The sequence below is a fragment of the Oreochromis niloticus genome, linkage group LG7 (assembly GCF_001858045.2).
Source record: "Oreochromis niloticus isolate F11D_XX linkage group LG7, O_niloticus_UMD_NMBU, whole genome shotgun sequence".
Classification (NCBI taxonomy): domain Eukaryota; kingdom Metazoa; phylum Chordata; class Actinopteri; order Cichliformes; family Cichlidae; genus Oreochromis; species Oreochromis niloticus.
The window spans coordinates 38,584,952-38,606,468 of NC_031972.2; the positions used below are offsets into that span (position 1 = coordinate 38,584,952).

The window sequence follows — 21,517 nt, forward strand, 5'->3', positions numbered from 1 at the left end:
AGAGTATTCAGTTTCTTTATCTATGAATAATAAAACTATTTACATAAGTTATTTAACATATCCAAGTTCACTACTATAACAGTGGGGGGGTTTTTTATTTGGAGATTAAGTATCGGAATTTCAGGAGCAGGGCCACGCCTCCATACACGCTCCTTCCGGTTGTCATCTATATAGGTTCGCCCAGTTCTGCAAGCTGTTCATTCTCATTTACGTGCCCCACCCTACCTCCCCTTTTCAATATTTTAACGTCTTCTCTTCTATTTAGTTCATGGGGATCTGATTTTGTTTGTTTGTTAGTTTTTAAATACACAGACATGACAGATTTGACTTGGGCAAGCAGCCTAAGTATATTCTGCAAAATATTTGAGTAATTAGTCATTTTTAGCTTATTTTTTCAATCAATGTATTTTCTCTCTGTAGGCCAGGCTGCTGTGAAATGGACTCAAGCTCCACCATCATGGACTGCACCTCGTGACAGGAGTCTTTGTTCTGCTTAAGAAAATTGTTACTTTGAGCTGAAGGGTCATTTTAACCAGAACCTTCAGGAGGTGGAGAACTTCATGGATATTATTAAAGTACTGTGGCTGAACAAGAGGTACTGCCACCAAATTAAATTCAAGCTGTTGAATGGAGCTCATCTGCAGGATGGGAGACTCACTTGAGAAGCACCTGATAATACTGCTCAGATATATCACAGAATTTGTGTTGCCACAAATAAAAGGGCTGCAGCCCAAACGTGACGCCAGTGTGTGTGCGTGTGTGTCACAGTGCCATTTTTTTGATGGTGATATAATTTTGCTACTTTGCTACCCCCCATTTTTTAAAATAGGGCAGAGATGTGAGCGTGAACTTGCTCTACAGTGTGTGGCATATTAATTCGGGAGGGTGGTGAGGTTTCTGGCTGTGCTGCAAGTGAGTAAATGTCAGTCAATGTAAATATTTCAGACAAAAAAAAAAAAAAAAAAACTTTGCTAAAGACGTAAGCATTTACTATTTGTGGATGACAGTAAATAAACTTCAAATGGCATACTTTTGCTGTACATTATACCTCTGTCAAAAGATTTTCTTTGGCAAAAGTGGCAGACTTAATGACAGTCTGGTGTTGTGCTCAAGCCAACATGGCCTAGTCACAGACAGAAGCCATGTTAAGATGGAGACACAAGCTAAAATGCTCCCGAGGTCTGGGGTGTGAAGTCTGTGCTGTCAGCAGGGCCAACCCTGACAGGAAATTGTGAGCTCTGTCTCTCTTAAGCTGAAAATGTCAGCCAGACAGTGTAAGTAAGCACTTCTGACATGTAACACCTGTTTGCTCCGTAACCAGTATATCAACAAGGGCTTATTACAGTCTGTTCCTGTGTATGCACATGTCGCTGTGCATACATATATACACACTGGCGTCACATTCTCCTTAGCAAGGACAAGCTAACAATCTGTCACAAAAGTGTTAAGAGCACTTAAGGTTTCATTTTAGATTAAATTTCAGGTTCTCAGTTACACTCTGAGCTTAATTCCCAAGAAGGCAAAGCTGGCACCCTAGACCAATGACAAATAATTTGTCTAGATAATGTGATTACGCATACTTTATTTGTTGAGTTTGTAGATTTTTTAACCTCTCAAATGATTCGAATATACTTGTAAACTTCTCAGTTTTTGTGTCACTGCATATACATAAGGTTACAATTGTTGTTTACATTTCAATATGTCTCACAACAAATTTCTACATAATAAAGGAAATGGTTAAAAAAAAAAACACAACAAAACAAAACATTCAAATGTCCTCTTTTGTGTGGCTTGCAATCAGAAACTTAACAACAAGACAATTAGACAATTAATAACATGGTACAAGTTCATGTTAGGGACATCCTTTAAAAATAATCATAAAAAACAACCAATAATCAAAATGTTTGACAATTAATGTGAATAGAATTTAATCAAGAAATAATTATGCCCTCTAGCACTCTTCTTGTAAAATAATAAGACTTTTATTTGCAGTGCATATTAACAGGAACCCAACAACTAAATTAAAGTTTAAAAGTCACATATACATCTATACACTTTCCCATATTTGCTTTAACTTTGTAACAGTCAAAGTTTGTAAAGTCAAATTAAAAATGAGGGTTGTTTCCTAATTTATAAACATCACTCAAAGCTGTGAGAATTTGTGCTCTTTTTAAGATAATTTAGCATGTTTAATAGATCAGAAGTGGCATCAGATTCCTTTTTAGTCTATGAGCATACAAGAGAAAGATTTTTTTTGCAACCATGCCTCAAATTATTTTTTTTAAATGGTATGCTGGTATCACTTGTGATCTAACTGAAAGCAGAAAATAACCTTATTTTCCTAATTGATTGGGACAGGTGACTGGGATGGATGACATTATGCTAAGTTTGAGGTAAGTAGCACGTTTACAGTCCATGATGTTCAGGTTTTTTGACAAATCATAATTTCCTTTGTTAAGTAAACTCGGCAAGCAAAGCGCTTGGGAACCTCTGTGGAGGGAGCATAAAATGATGTCACACTACACAATGTGGCTAGTGTTTGTTGCGCTGTTTGGAGAAAATATTCCTGAGACCATCAATAATGAAGAAAAAAAGGTTTCTGTTATAGAGCAAAAGGGGATCAAGAGGAGGTGAGGGGAGAAAAGCTGATTTTAGAAGAACAAAGAAGTGAACATGGGAGGGTGACTGAGTAGGAGAGATGTAATTCAGGTCTTGACGATTGGGGGTGGTGGGTTAACATGCTTACTGGAAAAGAGTGAAGGAGTAGAATAGATTCTATGGAGAATTCTTGCTCAGCGCCTGTACGAAATAGAAAAAGACCACAACTGTGTCACTGTGTTTATTCAGCGGAGAGTGGCCGACTCTGTGCTCTGGTCTGTGGGAGCCCCGCAGCCTCCAGCCAGAATCTGAATAAGAGGATTAGCTAAACCCTGGGAGAGCCAGGACATCTACAGGCTGTGGGGTGAGAACTGGTGCTCATGCCAGAATGTGTAACAACCCCCTCCACTCTACTTCCACCCGAATCCCTGACCCTCTGCTCTTGATGCCAACGATGATTTGAGCATGGTGGGGGTGGTATTAGTAATATTTTCATTGGATGAATTACTGGTAAAAATACAGGATGAATTTTTTATTTCTAGGAAAATCCAATGAAAGAAAAAACACCAGGAAAAAAAAAATAATTATTTCATACACACAGACACTAACAAACTCTGGATATGATCTAAAACCATGGTAAATGATTACTACATAGGACTTTTCTAATCTACTAGAGTACTCAAAGCACTTTGCAATACGCCTCATCTCAGTCACCTGTTCACACACATTCATAGAAGCACTTTTTTCTAAAGTATGCCGATGACACCACCGTGGTTCATCTCTGATGTAGATAAGACAGCGTACAGGGCGGAGGTAGAGAACTTGTCCCACTGGTGCTCAGAAAATAACCTGGAGCTGAACGTCCTTAAAACAAAGAATTCCTAATGGACTTCAGGAGGCACAGACAGGTCCACTCCCCTCTCATTATAAATGGATTAAGGGTGGAATCTGTCTCTATCTTCAGGTTACTGGGCTCCATGATCTCACCTTGACTGACAACACCAACGTCCCGGTAAAGAAGGACCAGCAGTGGCTGCACTTCCTTGGTGTCCTGAGGAAGAATAACCTTAATGAGAAGCTGCTGGCCTTCTACTGCTTCTCAGTGGAGCGTGCCCTCCTACTGCCTGGGTATTTGGTACGCACGGGCCACTACTGAGAGCAGTAAGGCTGCACAGAGGGTAATTAACACCTCCCAAGAAATAATTTGCTGCCCTCTGCTATCCCTGGAGACCTTCATCAGATCCTCCTGTCTCAGGAAAATCAGTGTCATCACAGGGGACCCCTTGCACCCCGCTCACCACCTGTCTGACCCACTGCCCACCAATCCTGCCTCACCAGTCTCAGCCATGGTCTAAGTAACCTTTATCACTTAGGCCACTCACACGCTGACTCTTTTCAGACCATGTCTTTCTTTGCACTGCCTCTGAGCACTTTGCAACTGTTTTGTTCGCTAATGTGTGCCTTTGTCTTATTTCTGTATATTTTTTCTTGTTTTGTATATATATCCTGCTGTCGACTATTCATATTTTCTTCGGGCACAGTCAGTGTGGCACCTACAATTTTGTTGTACATGTACAATGACAATAAAGTCCTATTCCATTCCAGAAGCCAGGAGGATAAACCTGCTGTTCTCCACTGAACCATCAAAGGTGTGCACTCAGTGGCAGGGAACAAACAAGGCTGGAGATGGAGCAATACTGGAGGAGTATGTGGGAGAAGGACGTAAGACATAATAACAATGCTGGGTATCTGGTGGCGCTAAGAGCAACAATAGCAACCTCCCTGAACAAGCGTCAAGAGTTGCAGATATCCAAGAAAGAATCTCAAGCATGAAGAGTTAGACAGCGCAAGGCTCTGATATGAATCCCACTTACTGGCTAAAAAAGCTAACTAACTGACAATGAATGTCTGGCAGCACAAATTAACCTGCTGCTAATGGATGAAACGTACCCAGAATGATTAACTGAAAGGCCTGGCAGTCCTGCTTCCCTAGGACCTCAAATAGGACCAGTCCTATCCAACTACTAGCTAATAACCTGCCTAACACAACATGGGAGCATGTGAGGCATCACAGCAGCTAAGATGAACATCCACATGGCTCAATACATGAGCAGGGCCCAAAAGCCAATTGGCAGAAACACCAGAAGAGCAAAACATCAGATACTGGTAGATAGAGCAGTCACTCGAGACTGTAAGACCAGACTGACCAACCTGTACACCACTTGGATTGACTACAAGAAACTACAAGAAAGCCAGTGCCTCAACACATGGATCTTGGAATGCCTAGAACTGAAAAAAACAACAGAACCTTAAGAGCCATACATGAGAAATTTTATGGGAATGTGCCAAACAACCACAGAGGCCAATTTCAAGCCATGCATAACTCACCAGCAAGGATTTACCAAGGAGATGCTCTGTCTTGACTGCACTCCTGCATAAGCCTGAACCGCCCCTCAGAGTATTAACAAAACTGGTTACGGATACAGACTACAGAATAGAGCAATCGTGAACTGAATCCCTTTCTTAAAGAGAGATTATCCCCTTTTCTATTAGTACTGACTCGGATCGAGTCATCACAGTTCACCACAGTTTTCCATTAGGTCATAGTAACTGGTACCAGGAACTTTTTTGGAACCCTAGCCGAGCAGGTACTAAGTGATCCAAACAGGTACTAAAATGTGACATCATCAGACTGCATGCCACTGACTGGTGTGTCACAGTCGTGTCAATTACGCGGGACGTGCAGATGCGTTGCACTGACAACAAGCACGCAAACAAGGTACTACTGGGCTGTAATAGAAAGCAATTCAATCTGAGTCGAGTCATGTTGATCCGTGGCGAGTCGACCTGAGTAGGTACTAATGGGAAAGGGACTTTTGATTCAGGCCCCACTCCCAATGCCACATTTGCTACTCCTCCCTCTTCACACAAGACTTTGCATTTTCCCGCTCCTCCCACCAAAGTGAAAGACTTCCTGTGTGGTTCTGGTGCTAAAGACTGTATAGCCCAATGAGCCTAACCATTTCAGACCTTTGGTCTTACTTTTCCCACTTGATGAAGAGTCTGGAGAGGATCAATAACCTCCATTCTCTGGTGAGCATACTGCGGGACCCCTGCTGTTTGCTTACCATCCTGGTGTTGGGGTGGATGATGCAGTCCACAGAATTACTTTCTGGCAAGATCACTTTCACAGCTGTAGAGTACTAGAAGCACTGCGACTGCATGAACAATAGACTACCTCATCAAAAGACCACAGTACATGAGGCTTCAGGTCTGTGTGTCTGAAGTGGGGGTATGCAGCATAGGGGGCCCTCAGGGGACGGTGCTCTGTCCCTTCCTCTTTACCCTCTATACTTTGGACTTCAGATACAACACCACAAAATGCCACCTCCAGAAGTTCTCAGATGATCCAGAGTATCATCTACTTCATCATCTGGTGTGACCTCACCACCTGCTCATTAACACCAGTAAAATGCTCACTGACACCATAACTGTGGTTTGGACACTAAAGTACAAATCCCTTTACCAAAACAATAAACAGGACTAGTCACATAACACAGCCAAAGTTGGCTTTATCTGCTGGGCAGGCTGAGGTCTTTTGGAGTGTGCAGAAGATTAATAAGAGCCTTTTATGACACTGTGATGGATCGTTGTCTGCTAGAGAGGTGGCAGCATGGAGAGGGAAAGGAAACAACTTAATAGACTGGTAAAGAGGGCCAGATTTTTAGCATTTAGTTTTAAATATTAAGAAAATAATGTTTTTGAAATAGGTGGTTTAGTATTTTGCATAAGTGTTTCCAGGAAAACACCGCACATCGTTTTAGACACACGTTGCCCCAACATTTAAAAAAAAAAAAAAAGTTAAATAAATAGAGACAGGCAGTTTTACATTTTCAGCATTTTTCCACAGAAGCAGTTATAGCTACAAAGGGTGGGCTGACATTATACTTATCCCTATGGCTTAAGAATGGGACGTCACTGCAGTTTATATGCATGTGAATTTGATCAAGAAATAATTATACTCTCTAGTACTCTTCCTGTAAAATAATAAGACTTTTATTTGCAGTGCATATTAATCGGAACCCAACAACTAAATTGAAGTTTAAAAGTCACATATACATCTATATACTTTCCCATATTTGCTTTAACTTTGTAATGGTCAAAGCTTGTAAATTCAAGTTAAAACTGAGGGTTGTCTCCAAATTTACATGAGAGGGGCTGCTCCACAAACATTTCTCAAAGCTGTGAGAATTTTTGCTCTTTTTAAGACATTTTTTGGAATGTTTAATAGGTCAGAAGTGGCATCAGATTCCTTTTTCTCCGATGAGCCATGCAAGAGAAAGATTTTATCTGCAACCATGCATCAAATTAATTTGTTAAATGGTATCCTGGTATCACTTGTGATTTAACTGAAAGCAGGTGGTATAGAAGCAAATACTTTATTTTGCACAATGTATTTAAAAGGCAATAATTGCCCAACTTTTGAGATAAAGTAAATATTTGTTATCTTATTTACTCAAAATTTCTACATTTTCTAATGTCTGATTAAGTCCTGCTAAACTAAGCACTAAGTTACCTTCTTTGGCAGATTTCCTTATTTATAAAGCATGTCTCCTAAGTAGAGGTGTTTTGATTCTCAGCAGATGTGTTTCTAATCTGATTGTACACACACTGACGGAAGAGTTTGTCAAAGGCCCCCAGAAAAGCTCCTTCAACAGAAAAACAACTTAATTAAACACTGGACTTAAATGGATGGAGCAGAATGCCAGCACTGTATCCCACAGAAACAACAATGAGAAAGGAAGTGTGAGGATGAATGTAAAGCCCTCTTTCTTGGATTAAATACTTTGTCAACCTAATCCTCAGTTGGAGAGTAAATCAATTGACAATGGTGTGCCTAGGGACGTCGGTTAGAGCATGTAGTCAAATCAAAAGACTACTTCATGAATGAATTTGACGATTTTAATGCTGCATCCAAGGCATGTAGTATTTCCAAGTTGCCAACTAGGGAAAACGGGCAGTAAACACTGAAGTAACCCACCAAAAGTAGTGGACCAAGGTCGAATGAGAACCTCATTTTAAGCGCTCAGACTGTAAAATATCCACACAGGATAAATATAGTTTAAAAATCCATACATATTATTATCACTCGCACTGTACTTTATATACATATAAAAAAAAAAATCTTATTGTATATAGTAACACTCTTTACATAGTATATTGTACTATTACATTGTATATTATTTTTTCTTTGTTGTATACTATTTTAAAAACTATTTTTCCATTTTTTAAAATTTTTCCAATATATCTCAAATTTACCTTATGTCCCATGTCTCTTGTGATGCTGTAACAAGTGAATTTCCCCAATGTGTGATTAAATAAAATCTATTTCTATGTCTATACTGCTGAAAGTATTCAATCACTCATCCAAATCATTGAATCCAATATCCAATCCACGGGTGTATAAAAATCAATCACCTAGGCACGTAGACTCCTACAAACATTTGTGAAAGAATGGGAGGCTTTCAGGAGCTCAGTGTGGCACCATAATAGGATGCCACCTGTGCAACAAGTCCAGTCATTAAATTTCCATTCATCCATCCATCTTCAGCTGAGAGAATCAGAATACTTTATTAATACCTGAGGAAATTATGGAATGCAATCTCTCCACTGTGTCCTAGGTCTGCCCCGGGGCCTCCTTCCTGTGGGACATGCTGGGAACACCTCACCCAGGAGGCATACTAATCAGATTCCTGAACCACCTCGACTGGGTCCTTTTGATGCGCAAATGTCCAGTATGCAGTTTCCATTTACTGATAACTGTGTTATATTTATAAACTGAAAATGAACATTGTGTCTATAGAACACATATAATACTGAAAATACCCATTTTTATATTAATTCACCAACAAAGGCAGCACAATATCAATAAAACAACATTTGACTGAGAAGATATTGTGATTATATCATTATAGTAAAGAGCAAAGTGTCAGGCTTCAATGGACAGGTTTGAATCAGCTTTAGAGTAAAGATCCATTCAAAACTATGTCTGTAAAAAAGGAATTTGAAATTCAACATATACAATAAACATATGAATAAAATTTATCTAAGACTGAATGGCCAGCTAACCTAAAGTTATCCATAAGTTACGAGACTACATGAATAAAATGTATTTTCCCCCTACTCTAAAAAGCCCAATTCTATCTTGCACTTAATTCCATCAAGAAGTATTTCATTACCAAATTCACATACAGATAAGCTTGTAAATGGTGGCTGTATAATGAATAATGGGGTATTTATTAGAATAGTGTTTCCCATTTGTAGCATGCAGACCACAACTTGAAAAAACACGGCTTCAGTCTCACAGGAAAAAAAATGACTGAGTTTTCTGTCCATAGTGTTCTAAGCAGGGCATCCTACCCGCTGACCTTCTAAAGATTTCAGTGCTACATCATCTGCAGGGGGCAGCCACAGCCACCCTGCCTGCAAGTTTGCTGCCAAACATCAATTGGTTTTTTACTTGCATATATCCATTGTGCTGTGTGTGATCATCATCAATAACACAATCACTGACTCATTAACAGACTGGCATTTGCTGGCAACACCTTGGGCACACATGACTATTTTGAGAGATGACCTAATTTAAATTAGCAGCGAGGGGGCAGACAGAGAGGAAATTATGGATTTGTCCTCTCGTAACCTTGACATACTTCTATTTCATTTTCCCTCTTTAGCACTGTGTCTGGTGATTTCTTATTTACTTGTGATTTCTTAATAATCCTTTTATTTCTCTCCCTCTCTTTCTCATGCAAAATCTGTTTGTTCTTATCACAACTTGATCATATATTTGAGCAAAATGATATTCAGGACTCCAATCATTTAAATGACCTTGCAAAACTTAATTCACAGTTATTTATATAGCACCAAATCAGTTACCTCAAGGCACTTTATATTATAAGCACTTTCAGAAAGACATCTATTATGATGACATTTATTTGAGATTGAATTTTTTCTGATTTTTTTTCTCTAAATGGCCACTTATCTGAACTGGAGGAGAACAACCATTATTACCATAATTATTTAGATGACTGTAAAACACAAACAAAAATAAGCATTTTTTTTTCACATGATGAGATTACCAAGTGCTATGAATTTTGCTCTAGTGGCTCCAAAGAATACCTCAAACTGTGGTACAGAGAATTCTATGCGTATTTATACGGAAACCTACTGCTTACTGTATATGATATGAAGCCATTTCTTTCCTACCCACTCGCAATGGGACTGCAGCCAATCCCAGCTGTCTTACAGTGAGAGCGATATTAGTGCTGCTTTGAGAGGTTAATACCTGATATAGTTGTTACTAGATATATACTCGGTAATGTGTTAGGAACAAAAGAAAGCCACATAATATACTGGAAATGAAAATTATCAAGCCAGAGTTCAAAGAAACAAACTGTCACAGAGGTGTTCTACTGGTTGACATGGGGGCCAGTCAGTGGTATCAATTCCTTCATCCTCCAGGAACTGCCTGCAAACTCTCTGCACTGAGGGTGAGTATTGTCATGAACCAGGAGGAACTCAAAACCCACTGATCTTTCCAACCAGATACCTAATGGCAGTCAGAGACAGTCAGCCTGTAGAGGTCTGTGCATCCCCCCCCCCCAGACCATCACTGACCCGCCACCAAGCCAGTCACGCTTAATAATGTAATTTTCTCCATACTGTTTCAGGTCTGTCACATGTGTTTAGGCTGAACTTGCTCTCATTTACAAAACTGTAAAGCACAGGGACAATCAGAGGACACCGGACTCTCAGACCACCTTCACGAAGCCTGTTTCCGATTGTTTGGTCAGAGACAATCACACCAGTGGCCTGCTGGAGTTCATTTTGTAGGGCTCTGACAATCTGCTTTTTCCTTGCACAAAGGAGCAAGGGGTGCAGTGGTACCAGTTGTCCTGCTGACGGGTTAAGGACCTTCTACAGCCCTGACAAGCTCTCCTAGAGCGCCTGTCTCCTGGAATCTCTTCCATGCTCTTCATACTGTGCTGGGACGAAAGGGTAAACCGTTTGGCAATGGACTTTGACTGCCTGTGCAACCTCTGTAGGATCCAGGTATCACCTCATGCTACCACTGGTGACACCAACCCTAGCCAAATACAAAACTAGTTTTGAACAAAAAAAAAAAAAAAGTCACAAACGTCACAGTTGCCCACAGTTAAACAGCAAATCACTTGAGGAATGAAGGAAATATATAAAGGAGAAAAAACTCTGTTATGGCTGTCTCAAACCCACAGCACAAAGAAATGTTATTACAGACTTGTATGTGAAGTGTGTAAGAAAAAAAAACAAACATCCTACCTGTCTGCACAACTTCAACTATGACAATGGTAAATTAGCTACAAACCAGCCACAAATTCAGATCAGCACAGAACAGGCTGCAACCACCAGAATGTGAAGTTGCACTTTTAATTGGCTACAGTTGCTGCTAAGGCATAAGCTCCAAAGCAAGTAATCTTAGGAGGAGAGAATGAACCTTATGCAGTTCGCACAGCATTGGGCTGGAGAATTGTACGTCCGGCACTGTCTTAGGACGACTCTTTTAGCATGTCTACTGTGTGTCACAGAGTTGCAGTTAAAGAGCTCCCACTAGTGACTTCAGCTGATGCAATCAAGGTTATTGAGTCTGACTTTAAGGACGATAACAAGGATAACAGGTCAGTGTCTCAAGATGACATTCTCTTTCTTAACATGTTAAAAGGAAGGCATTTACAAAAACACTGAAGGACATTATGAAATGCCACTTCCATTTAAGGAGAGACCCCTCTTACCAGACAATAAGCAAATGGCCACTGTGCAGCTTCAAAGCCTCAAACCAAACTGTCGAAAGACCAAAGGTACAAGGAACAATACATAAAGTTTGAGTGAAATCGTAGAAAAGGGTGATGCAGAGGAAGTGCACAGTGAAGCAAAAGAAGGAGAAAAGTGGCATATTCCTCACCACAGGATATATCACCCCCAAAACCAGACAAATTCAGAGTAGTATTTGACGCCTCAGCAAAATACAGAGGTAACAGTCTCAATGATCATTTGCTGTCAGGCCCAGATTTGCTGAACAATCTTAATGGTGTTCTCATCAGATTTAGAAGGCATCAAGTTGAATTATGTTGTGACGCTGAAAAAAATGTTCCACCAATTTCAAGTGTATGAAGCAGACAGATTATTTAAGATTTTTATGGTGGAAAAATGGCGCACTGAACATTGAGCCCCAAGAGTTTTGGATGAAGGTGCACCTTTTCAGCGCCACATCCTCACCAGGGTGTGCAAATTATGGGTTAAAGCATGCTTGCTAAAGATAACGAGACACAGTTTCCCCTTGCATCTCAATTCATAATGAAGGATTTCTACGTGGATGATGGTGTGACGAACACTGCAAGCTATCAATCTGTCAATCCTTTCCGTGTCCGGGCCAGGTGAGGTTTCCGGTCCCTCAGGAGGCTCAGACACTGTGCATCAGGTGAACTCAGACTACACAAGTTTGTTAGCAATGACAAAACGGTGTTAAGTAAGCATTCCAGCATCTGAACGTGCCTCCCCACAGCAAGCATGTGACTTGGCATTTAATGACTCCAAACTTGAAACTAGGCATTCACTGGCACATTGATGCAGACAGTCAGGTTTCATTTTCGCCCCAGCGATCAACGTGCTACAAGCCAAGGCATCCCATCTATGGCTGCATCTCTTTACGGCCCACTGGGATTCATTCCCTTTTCTACTTAGAGGCAAAAGAGTCCTTCAAGAGACATGCAAACAAGGCACAAGCTGGGATGACCCACTTCCCAGTGAATTAAGGCCAATGTGGAATAACTAGAATAGCGACTTAGACAACTTAGAGAAAATCATAATATCACGCTGTTATGTTCCTAAAGACTTTGGCCAAATTGTAAAAACAGAGTTGCATGACTTTTCTGACACAAGTTTATATTCTTATGATCAGTGTTCGTATTTAAGACACGTAAACAAAGATGATAAAGTGCATTGTGCTTTACAGCAAAGACCAGAGTTGCTCCTATTAAGATAACAATACCAAGACTCAAACTGACCGCTGCTGTTCTCTCCATTACCTTGAGTAACAAGTTAAAAGATGAGCTTATATTGACATTGGAAAAGGAGGCCACACTGGGAGGAGTCTACAGATTTGGACAGCCTTTGTCGCGACGCTGTGACGTAATCGTCCTACAAATGCGGCCTCAGGAGGATGCACCCTATGAGTTTGGACACCCCCATAGAAGGTCTTTAGGAGCTGACCCTGCACTCCAAATAACTTCAGTTTCCGTAGCAGATACAGCCTGCTTTGTCCTTTCCTATAGATGGCCTTTGGATTGTTAATGCAATCTACTGATCAGGTGAACACCCAGGTACTTATGAGTACCCCATCTCAATGTCCATTCCCTGGATGTTCACTGGTGTAGGAGGATGGTTGTGCCTGTAAAAGTCCATCACCAGCTCTTTGATTTTCCCAGTGTTGATTTGGAGGTGGTTACCCTGGCAACAGTCAATAAAGTACTTGGTCAGTTCTTTGTACTTCCTGTTGTCCCAACTGGCGATAAGGTCAACAATTGCTGAGTCAGAACTTTTGCAGGAAGCAATTAGAGTTGTAGGAGACGTCTGTGGTGTATATGGTAAAATGGAACCAGAACTGTTCCCTGTGGGCTGCTTGTACTGCAGAAGACCCTATTGGACACACAGTTCTGGATTATGTTGGTACAACAGTCCAGGATTCAAGTGGTACACACCTGTGTACTCTAGCTGGTCTCTCAGTGTGAGTATGATAGTACAATATGGACCTGTTGCCGTCATTGCTTTGGTCTTCCTGAGTTCACACCTCATCTGGTTAAGTGTGAAAGACATATTGGAGCAAGGTGGCTGTGTATTAGAGATCATGGTTGATGGGGAGGTGCAGCACACTGGAAATGAAGAAGAAATTAAGCAGAGCTCAGGTGTGTGTGGAGACGGGGCAGTCCCCAGGGTGCTCAGATGGTGATGGTGGTGGTGGTGGCTGTAGCTTTTAGGGCAGACCTGGGACAGGGGCAAATGACGAATCAAACCTATTGAAGAAGTGGTTTAGTTCATTTGACCACTTTTTGTCCCCTACAGGCTGAAAACTGCATTCTTTATAGCCTGACATGGTTCTAAGACTCCTCCAGACTCTATTAACATTGTTCAGCTGTAGCTGGTTCTCCACCGTCTGTCTGTAGAGCCTGTTTTCCATTAGTACCTACTCGGTTCGACTCGCCACGGCTCAGCACATGTCAACTCAGATCGCCCGGTTTTCCATTACAATCGAGTATCACCGAATAGGAGTGGTCGTTGTCAGAGCAATGTGTCCAAGCGTCCTGTGATGTAATGAATATGCAAATGAACACTACAACAAAGGAGGACACTGAGGCAAGAACATACCTGCTGCTCGGTCTGTGGCTTTCGTCAGACTTGGGGACCAAGGCATTGTGTTTTGTAGCCATTTCCCTTGTTGACGGTTTCAAAAATAGCAGTATTGATTTTCATGAACGAGACGCTCTCGTGACTCATCGAGTGATGCTACTGACCAGCCGGTGGCATGCAGTCTGACACGCCACATTTTAGCACCTTCGCTTGGAACCGGGCAGAGCAGGTACTACTTTAGTACCTGGTACTATGACCTAAGGGAAAACTCTGAAAACCATGGCAAACCTGGGAAGTCGATCTGAGTAGGTCGTAATGGAAAAGCGTTTTCCCCTGACTAATGCCTCCCCTCAGCTATCTCTGTATACTCTTCAGTTGTTCTTTGTTTCCGGACTCAAAAGGCTTTCCCATTCTGCGTAAGGACACCCTTGATGTCAGGAATCTGATGTACAGTCCTGGTGGGTACACCATTATCTGTACAGAAATTAATGTAGTCTATTACACAATCCACCAGACAATGTCCTCTCCATGGTCATCACAAAGCAATCCCCACATTGTTGCATCAAAACGGTCCTTCGGAGGTTTTCTTTTCACGACGCGGGTAATAGCTTCCTGTGTTCTAAACGTTTATACACAGGACAGATGAGCTATATTCATCTTTTGTGTTAGCATACAGTAAGTCAGTGTTTTATCGTCTCTGGTGGGACATGTAACACACTAGCTGAATGAGGGTAGAGTGATCCAAAGAGGTTTGATTATACTCAGGAAGAGGAAATGGGGTTACATTATCTCCAGTTTACTAGTGACAGAATGAAGAACATCACAAACTATATCTAAATTTCCCTTGGTAGGTAGTAGTCTCATGGTATTGGCTAATAGCTCAATGTCTCTGCTGGCGACTTTGTCTTTAATGGTGATGTTCCCACTGTTACATCATCTTCAGCATGTAACTGCTCAGCTGTAATAGTTCTACTTTTTCCCCTCCAGGCTTTCAAATTCAAAGGGATTTTGAACCCATTTTCTGTCACTCAAAAATAGTGATGAAAGTTGTGAACGGGCGTAGCTAGTGTGTCTGAATAAGCCCAACGAGATGTTTTCCCTTCCGCATCAGTAACATTATACTGTTCTCTGTCCTATAACACAGTGCGAGACATGGTTTTGGTGTCATGCAACCCATAGCTTCGGGGACTTATGGAATGTGAGAACACGTTGCCATTATTGTGCGGTCCTTGCAATTTGAAATTCAGCTCATTGAGAGATAAAAGATATCTTCCAAACAGGACAATTTGAGAAGCCAGCCATCAATGAACAAATCAGCAAAAGGGGAGGCGTGTGGGGCTGCTTCTCAAATATAAAACATAAAGAACTCTGCCTGTGGAGAGCCAGCACACCTCTGGATGAAACCGTTAAGTGTATGTATTCTGCCCCATGTAAAAAAACAACTGTTGTTTGCAGTGCCTTTAATAGAAGTTCACAATACAGGTAACTTATTTGAGTATTTTGTCAAGATAAGGGGCTATTCCTTTGCATGCCAAAGCCTGTCCTTAAATGAGACACTGATTCTTTTCAAAACTTCACTGTTTACGACTGTTATAAATAGTGGAATTATGAACTTTTCATACATTTACAGTTTTTCCCCTTCAGAGCACACTTTTTAACTACATAGTTTTTCACTAGGAAAAATATTTCCTAACCTAGTTCCAAAAATGAGCACAGTCTGTGCTCTTATCCAGTGTGATTAAGAAATCTCCTGTTGCCTTTAGCTTAAAATAGACTGCACGGTTGTCAAATATAAAATATAATACATTCTTTGAAAAATGATGGTTCCACTGGCTTTTCACCGTCAGCTGTGACAGCCATTTCATTTGCAGTAGCCAAATGACATCTTTTTTTCCAGTGTCTACTGAACATCTAGTGTTGGTCTCCATACAACCTCTGGGTTCAGGCTAAAATGTGGTTGTTGTGGAAATCTTTTCAATGTCAAACTTCAACTCATTTTAGACATTGTTTTTTATAACACTTTTATAGGCACTGTAGTCCCATGTTTCCAGAGGGTGGGCAGCACGGTTTCTGTACAGAAACGGTTATGTGTGAAGGAATGCAGCATAATCAGTGGAGATCTCCAAGATGGCACGGGCTCTTAAGCTAAAACAAAAGTAAGCAGCTGCATGGTGGATTTGAGCAGCAGATTGAGCAGAAATGTATCCAGCTTCTCACAGGCAGTTTGCAAAATGTGTGCACTGACAAAGACTGTCAAGCAGATAGTCCAGTTCATACATAAACACTTTTACAAACTTCTCGTAATTTCCATAACAACTTCTCCCAGTCCTGCGACCGATCACAACCACATTCACTTCCTCTTTCTAAGCTCTTCACAGTAAAACAGGATACTGCTCTTTTAAACTTATTAAACACATTGTACTCCTTTTAAAATACATTTTTAAAAGAATTCTAAATACTAAATACCATTATTATTTTTATATTTTAACATGGATTTCAACACATTGAAAAAAAACTTTAAAAAAAAAAAATCACAGTTTTAACCTGGTTAAAAAAAACATAAGTTGATTAACTGAAATAAATAAGCCAGTTAAAGAAAAACTGAAAAAATGTAAAATAACAAAAAATAAATAAATACCCACATGGACTGAGTAAATCAATAGGCTAACACATAATAAATTGTGTTTGTTTATAAATAATCTCTATTCAAATGATAACAAAAATGTTGATAATTGTTAAAAAAATAAAAAAAATCTATCTATCATGTAAATTTGGATGTCCAACCATGACCCAAAGTCCAAGTTGGGTCATGGTTGGACATCCAAATTGTGGACCAAGTTTGGACATTGTATAAATGTCCAGGATTGGTCATGGACCGATGGGCCTGCACATCTATCCGACGTCCAATCTTTAGTGGGATATTATAAACGTTGTATACTGTGCAGTGCAGTGAGGACTGCTCAGACATCGGAGAAACCAAACAGCTGCTCCACATGGCACAACATAGAAGAGCCACCTCGACAGGACAAGACTCAGCTGTACATCTGCATCTAAAGGTCAAAGATCACTCGTTCAAGGATGACAATGTTCACATTTTGGACAGAAGACAGATGGTTTGAAAGAGGCCATCTATATCCACTGTGAACGAACATCTTTGAACATTTTTGAGAGGGTGACATTAACTGTCTGCCACTTACAATGCAGTTTTAAGATCCCATCCCAGGCGCATTAACCCCCACTCACATCTTGTGTCAGGTGATCACAATAGGTCACATGATAGGGTGAGGCAAGGTCTCACAGTGGTTTCACCCCAAACCTCTGCTGATAATAACCTGTGCCATTTTTTCACACCTTGGCTAATATGATGAGGCACATGATCAACATTGGGTCAATGATCAGGACAGGACAACTTTAAATACCTAGGAATCCACCATTTGGTTTTAGAACTAAAGAAGCTTCTTAAATGAGAGGTGAAACATCTTCAAGAAACTTAAATTAGTCCAGTCACCTTCTTTTAGACTACGATGATCTGGACGACTGAAAACCTAGACAGACATATTATATTGTAAACAGAATATGTGTTTGTAAATCGACTTATTCTGTTTTATTCACATTTTTCACAGCTTTGTTATTTTAATAAGAGCAGAAAGAGACAAACATGTATGTGGTTTTCCTCAGCATAGTCCACAAAAGTGGACTACAAAGTGAGGCTGGAGAACCAAAATACACAGTGGGCTTTGGTGGGGCTGTTAAAGTTTAACAAAGGAAGAAGAGCTGCTTAACCTGTGCTCTATCACTCTGCGAGCCTACAATCTTGTGGTACTGGAGGGCAAATGTGTGCATTTACTCTTTACTTTATCCCCCACTCCTAACAAAATGTGCTTTCACACTTCAGCACCAGCTTCACAGTGTGACAGTGCCCTCTCGTCCTCACCACCACTCGGACAAATTACACTGCCATCGTGAATCACACTTCCCCACCTCCCCATCCGCTGTAAAAAAAGCAAAAAAACAGCCATTACCCTTTTCTGTTCTGTGTTGCTCTGCACCCCATCGTTCCACCTCATTCTACCCCTTAGACCTCTCTTCTGTATGTCATTGCCCCCTTTCCTGCTATTTCAAAACAAATCTCCCCTCTCACAGCATAATTCACTGGGCTGAGCTCGACCAACTGGCCTCCTCAGCTGACCTCCACCAAATACCCGTCTGCTTGTTTCCCCAAATAACCCCAGCCACCATTCAGCCAAGGGCCCATGGAAAGAAAGGAGGGGAGACTCAGGAGGATTTAAACCAATGGCTTCTCTGTATGCCCGAGTTAACGCTTAATACCAACTAATCTGGTCATCAAATATCCCCGCTGTCACAACTGGAAATCTGCTCTTTTTATCCCCCTCTCCAGACTACCAGTTGGGCAGCAAAGGATGTCTTACCAGTCTCCCCAAGCAGCACTGGACAGATATCAAGGGATAAAATAATTAGGGGGAAAAAAACATTAATGTAAAGAAGAAAGACAAACAGGAGGTAGTCTGTGGTGATCATTTATGTCTTTCCTGAAAGAAAGAACAGAATCTAGGCTTTTATAGAATATTTAATTGTTAAACTTAAGTTGAATCAATACACCAGCATTTTCCACACAACCAACTTTACACTGCTTGGCCACTGAAGTTGATACAGTAACTCAGTAAATAAAAGTCTATACGAAAATAAAAAGCACTAACGCATTTGTTTTCATACAAAATGTGAGCACAGACTAAAAACAGCATTTATTTTAGCCAGAAGTGAGCATCTTCATCACCGTGTGTGATGAGTATCATTTCCACAGCTACCTCCTCCATGTGCCTTAGTGTCAGACAGGCTGACTGTGACCGCCATCTGTCAGCAGACTCCCTGTTAGACAATAAGTGGGCAGGAGATTCTATGAGCCCAGACACAGTAGGGCACGGGGCTAGCACTGCCCATTCAAAAGTATCTTATGGGAGGACAGATGGTGCTGAGTTTTCTCCTTGTACATCTTTTCTTCCACCATTCCTGTGCTGCCTTCTCAGGAAGCTAAAATGTCTTTTTGTGCCCCAACATTTCATCAGAGCTACATTTTAAAACATGCTCTTCCAGAATTTAAACTTAAGAAAAAGAAAATCCTAATTAATTTCCAATGACTTTTTAAAGCTCCATATCCCTGCAGGACCTACCAGTGTGTCCATTAGTACCAAAAAACAAACAAACAAAACCCCACAGGAATTGTAAATTCTAGTAGATTTTAAAGTTTGCAGAGGTACCAATATAACGTAAGACATTTTTGTATTTCTTTTTTATGAAAACAGTAATCATAGAAGCTGTAAATTGGCTCTAATATATTGACTTATATTGAAATATAATGCAGCATTAAGCAACTCAGAATTTGCACCATGTCCCAGGAACTACTGGGACATGGACCAGAAGAAGGATCAACTTATGTGTCTTTTCTTCTTTTTTTTTAAGTGTTTTTTTTAAGTAAAGAACAGCTACTAAACATGGAGGAATTGATTCTAGGGTTCAGCAGTTAACTTGAAAGACAGTGCTGCCTGCAGTGGGTGGTCATGTAAAATGATTTAAGTGCCAGAAGAGCTACTAAATGGTACTAACAGCAAGACCAAATGAAAATCAATAAACAAAGACTGGCTGTGAGTTACTGCTTTTTAATGACCTCGATAATATTTTAAGACAATATATATTTTTTACTAATATTTATAGGATAGCCACATCTAACCCATCTTAAGCATTGGGAGCAGTGGGCCAGCAATGTGCAATGCTTCTGTGTTGAGTTTGCATGTTCTAATCATGGTTGTGCTCCTTTCCTTCAAGAAGTCAATTTTTTTCTACCAGAAGAAAATATGAAAAATTATTTATTCAACATTATTTTGACAAAGGAGCTAGCTAACAACTGGAGTTGGTAAGGATCCTACACGGGCCTGGACACGCTTACTATGAGGCAACAGTGCACCAACAGTGTGCCATCGGATCACCATCTCTCTGCATTTTAAATGCAGTTGTAAAATCCCACTTCAAAAGTTCATGGACCTTGAGATATTACAACAAGCTTTTAAAACTACCTGCCTGGAACTTTTAGACTCCCTGAGTTCCTGTGGTGGAAAGACGAATATAGATCTGCCAACTAACTTGCCAGAGTTAAGCATACTTTTTGCGTGAGAGTAGACTGAAACAGTTAAACCTAAACATTGATGATGATTGCACTTTCCAAAGGCATCAGTCAAAAAATAAATCAATAAATAATACATAAATAAAAATTGGAAACGTCTCCATAGCCACAGAAACTAACAGCTACAAAACTATAAGTCACATCTCTGATATAAACATCATATTTTAAAATAACGCCAGTATGTACATGAGTTTTATGAATTATATATATATATATATATAAGTAACGTGTTACTGGTTTCAATTGCTCTTGTTGCCAAATACAGAGCGTCTGACACTCTTAATAAACCAGTTAAACCGTGTCCAGACCTCTCTTTTCATGCTTGACAGCTCCAGTTTAGAATTTATGTGTGACACTCTATGCCTCAGAACATTTTAATCTGAGATCCCACTGAGTAATTAAGAAAAGAAGTGTGTGTGTGGCATCTCAGCCACAGTTAGGAAAATGAGTTCATAAATATATATAGACCAGACAAAATAAAAACAACAACTTTCTAACGCTAACAAAATACAAAGACCGCAAATAGACTTTTTTCGGGTTTTTTTTTTTTTTTTTTGAGACAGCGTACGCTTCAACTTACCTGAAGCTAGTGAACAATCACCTAAAAGTTGGCGCAGCAAGTAAAAGGCCAGCGCACTTTTGAAGCACTATTAACTGTTTCTGTGAAGAGCAGACTAACATTAATTACAACATGCCTTACCTTGTTGGCAGATGAGGATAAAGTGTGCAGCCAGTAGCAGCCAGAAGCCTGTAGTCTCCATGTTGGTGGAAAATACTCGTAAATGCGGAAAATAAACAATGTAGTGTTTTTATGCTGAGCGAGAGAGAGTAGGTCCACGACCCTCACAGCTCCATATTGTACTATGCAGGTTGTGGGTTGGCTATTTACGTATGTGTAGTACAGTTCGCAGGTCCCAGTGTGCGACGCCGTTTCGCTCTGTCCGTTGTTCTTCACGCAGTCTGGCTGACTGGAGAGGAGCGGCCACACCGAGGCGGTGCGCCGCCCACATTTCACTGGCTCAATTCCTCCACACGACCATTAATAGAGACACTGGCAATTACACGACCTCATCCAGCCGTTAATTTTGTATTTATTAATTAATATTTGTGTCAGGGTAGAATAAGAATCGGTGCAAAAAGGTGCAAAAACATTTTAAAGTTTGGTTTGGTTGGGGAGAAAGATTGAGAAGAAGTGAAAGTAATAAGGATATGAAACAAGGGAGAAGAAAATGAAAAAGAACTAAAGAAGATAAATAACATAGAAAATACTGAAGGAAACATATT

The 21,517-nt window shown here is 40.4% G+C and overlaps 1 protein-coding gene across 6 annotated transcripts in view; it reads right to left on the reverse strand.

Annotated features, from left to right (window-relative positions):
- ptprz1a (protein tyrosine phosphatase receptor type Z1a) overlaps nucleotides 1–21,260 on the reverse strand; it is a 78,887-nt gene extending 57,627 nt beyond the window's left edge. For 2 of the 6 annotated variants that reach the window (XM_005458364.4, XM_005458363.4), the window contains exon 1: nucleotides 20,934–21,257. In XM_005458364.4, coding sequence (XP_005458421.1) covers nucleotides 20,934–20,994 — 61 coding nt within the window. In that variant the 5' untranslated portion in view covers nucleotides 20,995–21,257. Of the gene's footprint in view, nucleotides 1–20,933 lie in introns of all 6 variants that reach the window. The other 4 variants (XR_003220970.1, XM_005458365.4, XM_005458367.4 and 1 more) reach the window with 4 other exon arrangements.
- Between the last annotated feature and the right edge of the window lie 257 nt (nucleotides 21,261–21,517).